The following is a 6082-nucleotide window of genomic DNA, read 5'->3' on the forward strand; positions in this document are numbered from 1 at the left end:
CCCTCGGGAGCTTGGGCACGTACACACATGTGCTCGGCCTGAGTCCAAGCCACCAGGTCCGGGACTCAAACCGCGGTCAACTACATGGGAGTCCATCGACATAGCCATTATGCCAGCTGCTGGTCCTACTGTATTTTCTTTAAATTTACTTTGAAATGCATGAAGTGTATGCTGTGGCTTGTATTTTCTTTAAATTGACTTTGAAATGCATGAAGTGTATGCTGTGGCTTGACAGGATCAAGCTCTCAGAGGTAAAAACAAACCGCTTCACAATCTTATAAAATGCAACTGCATGCCACAGTGCTGAGGAGAACTTAGCCATGAAAATGCTCGCCAAGGGACCAGTAGATGGCCTAACAGTTACATCCCTGGACTCCCATGTAGTTGACCATGGTTCGAGTCCCAGACCTGGTGACTTGAAACTCACGCCAGGCGCATGTGCATGGGTGCCCAAATCCCAAGAGGAGAATGGAGAAAGAGGGATTTCAGCATGGACATCCCTCCAGGGGGCGAGTTCTTGCTTTCTGTGTGTCTCTCTGTCCCTCTCTCCCTGGTGAGCACATGTGCCCTATAGTACAAATCTCTAAAGAAAAACAAAGAAAAGAATAAAATGCTTGCCAGAGACGATACACACGCCTGTCTTGCCATTAGATACTGAATGCATGCAGGGCCTGCTTGACTACGTGTGGCAGCATTTTTCTCTCTACTTTGCAAAGGAAAACGATCAGAAACCATAAGCTGCTTTTCGAGGGATTAGTCTCCGGGTTCTACAGAGTAATACAGAGTAACAGGGTTCAGTGGGACTAAGACGCAGTGCGCTACTTGTCTGCAAAAGCGAACCTGGCAATCCAGGGCAGTCGTGGCGTCCTCCAAGCTGAAGGGGTACTGGCGGCCAAGCACGAACTGGTTCCGAAACTCAGGCTGTGTCCCCGCCAGGCCCACCCCGAGAAAGCCCTCAGCAGCTGAGCACCCCAGCCCTCGCAGTCTTTTCGGCTCTCCCCGGACTTGGGAGGGAGCCCGACCCACGCTGACGCCTGGGCAGCGACACACCAGCGACCCAGACGGCCCCGTCCACTGCACGGAGCTCTGCCTCATCTCACTGCACCCAGAGTCCCAATTTGACGAGGTGCAGGCTGGCGGGATGCCACTTCAGCAGGGCACACCTCCCTGCACCCCGAACACCTGCGGCCTTACCTGGCCTGAGTCCGTGACCGCCAGGCAGTGCAGGGCCCCAACGGCCACGTGCACGATCTTCTTGCCTCTCAGCCCCTCCACCACTTGTGGCTTCCGCACGTGCACATCAGAGCCGTGGCCCAGCCGGAAGTAGTCCCCCTTGCCCCTGCAGGAGGGCAGTGTTAAGTGTTACCAGATGGCCACAGACAGGCAACGCTGCCAGTGAAAAGGCCCATGGCCTCAGCCCGCCGCGGCAGCTTGAGGACAAGGTCATACACAGCTCCTGAGGCCACAGACGCATGGATTAACTCACGCTACTCTATGAATTCCACCAGGAAAGGCCTTAGGATCGAGAGACTTTACAGTATTAAGTTACTCGTGTGGGTTTTCATGTGCGGAAACTAAACACACAACCACGAGCGGTCTCTGAAGCTGCCTTCGGCCACGACAGAGGTGCCGAGGCCTGACACACTACCCAGGGCCAGGCTAGGCAACCTCTGTGCACCTGAAGGTCAGCTTCCACCAGAAGCACACGTGGGCCCTCTTCAGATCAAAGAATTCAGAAGTCTGTTCAGACTTCGTTCACCATCGGGCTTCCGGTGTGGGGAAGGGCAGGCGAAACCCTCCGCATGAACCTCGCCTACAGGGAAAGGCAGGCGGCTCTCACCGCTCTCCAGCACTCCCTTCCCGTGACCCAGACGTGGTGGCCTGTAACAGTCGCCGGTGCCCACTCGATACACGTGAGTGACAGATGAGCTTACCAGGGCAGGGCAGACATGCCGGCGACAGCGGGGGCATACGTACCACGTCCACACCACGCCCGACTTGGTGAGTGCCAGGGAGAACTGAGCCCCGCACTCGATCTGGCACACCCCCTGCCCGTTCAGCCTCTCGATGTTCTGGGGGATGTTACAGCCTTCGCTTCCTCCCCGGCCCAGCTTTCCGAAGTCACCGTCACCCCAGGAAAACACCAAACCTAGGTCAAAATCTGCATGTCGGGCCAGCACCACTCGACCTGCCCTCCCTCCAGAGCCCGGAGTCCTGAGAGGCGCTCACCTTCGTCAGTCAGCGCCAGGGTCTGGGCGTCTCTGCTTCCACACGCGACCTGGACCACGCGGTGGCCGAGGAGGACCTTCACCTACTCAATCACAACGAGAAGGAGGTCAAGCTCGGGCTCTGGGCAAGCGAGGGGGCCCCTGCACAGACATAGCCAGTGACGGCGCGTCCTTGCAGACTGCCCCGCTCTCGGAGCTCAGCTCCTCCGGAAATCACCAGCAGTAACATTCTGCGAGCTGCAAAAACGTGCATAATCACCATTTTGGGCTTCAGCTGGGTGGTAGTGTCGCCGTGGCCCAGCCGGCCGTACTCCCCGAGGCCCCAGGTGTACAGCTCACCGCTGGACGTGAGGGCAGCGCTGTGCGAGCTCCCGCAGGCAATGTCCCGGATACGCTTGGTCTTCAGGGCCTCGATCAGCCGCGGCTTGTCGCAGTTCCTGAAAGACGGGCAGGTAATACATCCACCACCCAGACAGCCACCTACCCTAGCAGACCGCTGGCCAACCTGACTACCAAGCTCTAAAGCAACTCCTATGCCTCCCTACTGGAAAAGACTCTCCCAAGATCCCTGTCCAGGGGCCAGCAGGTGGCGTGGAGGTTAAAGCGCTGACTCCCACATGGCTGACCGCGATGAAAGTCCCAGGCTGGCGGCTTGTTTTCTCACTCGCTCTTTCTCTATTTGTCTCTCAACTCTCAGGTAAGCAAACATTCCCTGTAGCAAATTTTAAAATGATAATAATGATAAATAAAATTAAGTAGTTCTTTAAAAATCCATATCCATAAGTAAATGTTAATAATTTTCTATAAAATATCAACAGGCACTTACTATTTTCATCAGTAACGGTCTGTTATTTTTTAAGAGATTTTTGCTATAGGGCAAGTGTGTTCACTGGAGAGAGAGAGACAGAGACAGAGAGACAGAAAGCAAAATATCATCCCCCCCACCAGTGGAGAAGGCCACGCCACAATCCCTTCTACATCCTCCTCTCAGGATTTTGGGGACACATGCATGCACATGAGCCCCGTGTGAGTTTTAGGCCACCAGGTTCAGGATTTGAACAGCAGCTAATACATGGGAGCCCAGAGATGTAACCATTACGCCACCTGCTGGTCCCAATAATGGCCTCTCATCAGGGAGCGGGCTGAGGACAATATTCTCACATTCTGCTGAAGTGTCCGAGTTTTCCATCGTCACCTTCACCCCACGAAAACACTTTGCCGTCGACAGTCAGAGCCGTGGCGTGCCGGCCACCTGCAACGGTCACATGGGCATGGGTCACCAGAGCACAGAGCCAATGTGCCTGTCCTGCAGCCTTGAGACGCGTGCTGGTGTATGTAGGTGCGCTGAACACACGGGTGCACGGGACAGCGCCTCCGCTGCTACGAAGGCTTGCAAGAGCGCGGCATGCAAAGCGCGTGAGCTCCTGTCAAACAGCAAGCTTGAACTCCAGAAAGAACTTCACTGGCGAAAAAGGGCAAAATGACGCTCATTATTAACAGGGCTCCCGGTGTGTTAACTACAAGGGCACTTCTGAAGTCTGCAAAACACCAAGTGCGAGCTCATTTTGGTGCCAAACAACTGTGAAACCCATGCATACTTGTCCATAGTAAGTACTTCCCGTGAACTTTTTGAAGACCCTCCCCCATATATAAATGATATATATAAACTTGGATGGAAAAGTAGAAATAAGCACACCTGTGATGATTAGCCACACTGCCAAACACAGTGGCAGTTCAAGCTTCAGAGACATGCACTCGACAGTGGCGTTAAGCAGGTAGAGGCACTACGGTACGCAGTGAGCGCGGTACGCAGTGAGTACGTACGCAGTGAGCGCGGTGCACAGTGAGTGCAGTGAGCGCGGTGCACAGCGAGTGCAGTGAGCGCGGTGCGCAGTGAGCGCAGTGAGTGCAGTGAGCGCAGTAAGCAGTGAGTGCAGTGAGTGCAGCGAGTGCAGTGAGCGCAGTGAGCGCGGTACGCAGTGAGCGCGGTGCGCAGTGAGCGCAGTGAGTGCAGTGAGCGCAGTGAGCGCAGCACAGTGAGAGCAGCGAGCGCAGTGCGCAGTGAGTGCAGTGAGCGCGGTGCGCAGTGAGCACAGTGAGCGCAGTGAGTGCAGTGAGCGCAGTGAGTACGTGCGCGGTGAGCACGGTGTGCAGTGAGCGCGCTATGCCTACACCGCACATGCCAACTCCTGCTCTTGCTGGAGCAGCACTTCTCTGGCCCACGCCTGTCCCCAGCAGCACAGGTGTGACTGTGGCCCACCGGCTCCTGGGCTCAAGGGCTCCTCATCCCCCAGGTTCACTGTCCCCTCTTCTTCACCACCGACCCCGGGCAACGACGTCCTCAGCTCTGAACTATGCTTCCCAGCCTCATCTGACCCAGGAGACGTGGACTGAGACCGCAGGAGCAAACCAGGGTCAGGGCGGAGAGGGCTCCAGGCAGGCCAAGGCCAGAAGGAAGAGGCGTATGAGAGACACCACGGAGCCGAGGCTGTGGCTCCAAGGCTGAGGCTCACCCTTGGGAGGGGACGTCCCTGCTTGCCAACTGCTGCTCTCTTAAAGCCTCACTGGCAACAGCTGGACCCTAGACCTCCAGCCCCCGGAGACTACACTGTCCATCACTCCCACATGCTGAGTAAAAAGCCCAGAGAAGAATGCAAGGACACCGGGGGTCACTCCAGAAAGCCTTAGGTCACCCAGCACACATGCGACGCTGCACCTACCTGAGTGGACGGCCACCTTCTTGACCACGTAGCTGCTGAGCGCCGTGACTTGCCGTGGGAGGGGCACCGTCCCGCTGGACAGGCCCAGCCCCAGCCTGCCGTTGGTGGCCTCCCCACAGGCGTACACCTTCCCTTCCACGGTCACTGCAAGGGCAGGGCCAGCGCGACACTCACTCGCCTCTCACACACCGACTTCTCTGCGGTGCTAAGCGAAAGTTTCACTTTTCTTTTTAAGGTTTTTGCTATAGGGTAAATGCACTCGCCAGAGAGACAGTGAGAGGTAAAGTGAGCAATCATCCCCTAGGAGGATGGCCACACCGCAATCCTTTCTCCATCATCTTCCTGGGATTTCGAACACACGCACACACACACACACACACACACACACACACACACACATGCTCAGCATGATTTTCAAGCCCCCAGGTCTGGGACTCGAACCATGGTTGGCCACGTGGGAGTTCAGCACCTCAACCACATCACCTGCTGACCCCTCTAAATTTGTTTTTAATATTGAAGAACCATACCTGCAAACAGACTTTTAGAACCACCAGCCACCTGGACCACATTCAAAGCAGACAGAGTCTCAGAAAATGAAGGGACCTTTATCTAGGACAGGATTGGAAGAAAGAAAAAGATGTTTTTATTTTCACTTTTAAAAGAATAAGTAAGCTTATCAGACAACTGGGGAGTTACCTTTAAAATCCATAGGGTTCTAACCAAAGGGGTTCCCATCTCCTGGAGACGCTGAAGCACACAGGATGAAACGCTGTACTGAGACGCACTTTACATAACCCCGAGTAGGGCAGGGGTGGGGGATGCAGGGACAAGGACAAGCACCACAGTTGTAGACGGCCACTGGGGCCGGGAGCTGGCACCAGGGACAGGTGGCACGGCCCTCCTCCTCCTACTCAGGCACACTTGAACAGCTCACGGTAAGAGGTGGGAGTGAGATACGCAAGCAGAGACGAACACAGGCCTCAGAACGACACACCTCAGCCCTGCTCGTCTCTCTCCTTCTGACCCCCAATCTGCAAAACCACATGCTTACACGCCCCACTGTAGACGGGTGTAACTTATTGGAAATTCTTAGAGCCCCGTCTAAGAAAGGCTTTACGCTCCCAGTCAGAATGC

General features: G+C 55.4%; 1 protein-coding gene across 1 annotated transcript in view; it reads right to left on the reverse strand.

Moving 5' to 3' along the window:
* The window catches only part of HERC2 (HECT and RLD domain containing E3 ubiquitin protein ligase 2), a gene marked incomplete in the record, with an annotated part of 143266 nt that overhangs the window by 38453 nt on the left and 98731 nt on the right, over positions 1–6082 (reverse strand). The window contains 7 exon segments of the mRNA XM_027767805.1: positions 1195–1339; positions 1978–2149; positions 2230–2311; positions 2488–2665; positions 3390–3480; positions 4949–5092; positions 5476–5557. Coding sequence (XP_027623606.1) covers positions 1195–1339; positions 1978–2149; positions 2230–2311; positions 2488–2665; positions 3390–3480; positions 4949–5092; positions 5476–5557 — 894 coding nt within the window.

The sequence above is a fragment of the Tupaia chinensis genome, unplaced genomic scaffold (genome assembly GCF_000334495.1).
Source record: "Tupaia chinensis unplaced genomic scaffold, TupChi_1.0 Scaffold144682_1, whole genome shotgun sequence".
Taxonomy (NCBI): Eukaryota; Metazoa; Chordata; class Mammalia; order Scandentia; family Tupaiidae; genus Tupaia; species Tupaia belangeri.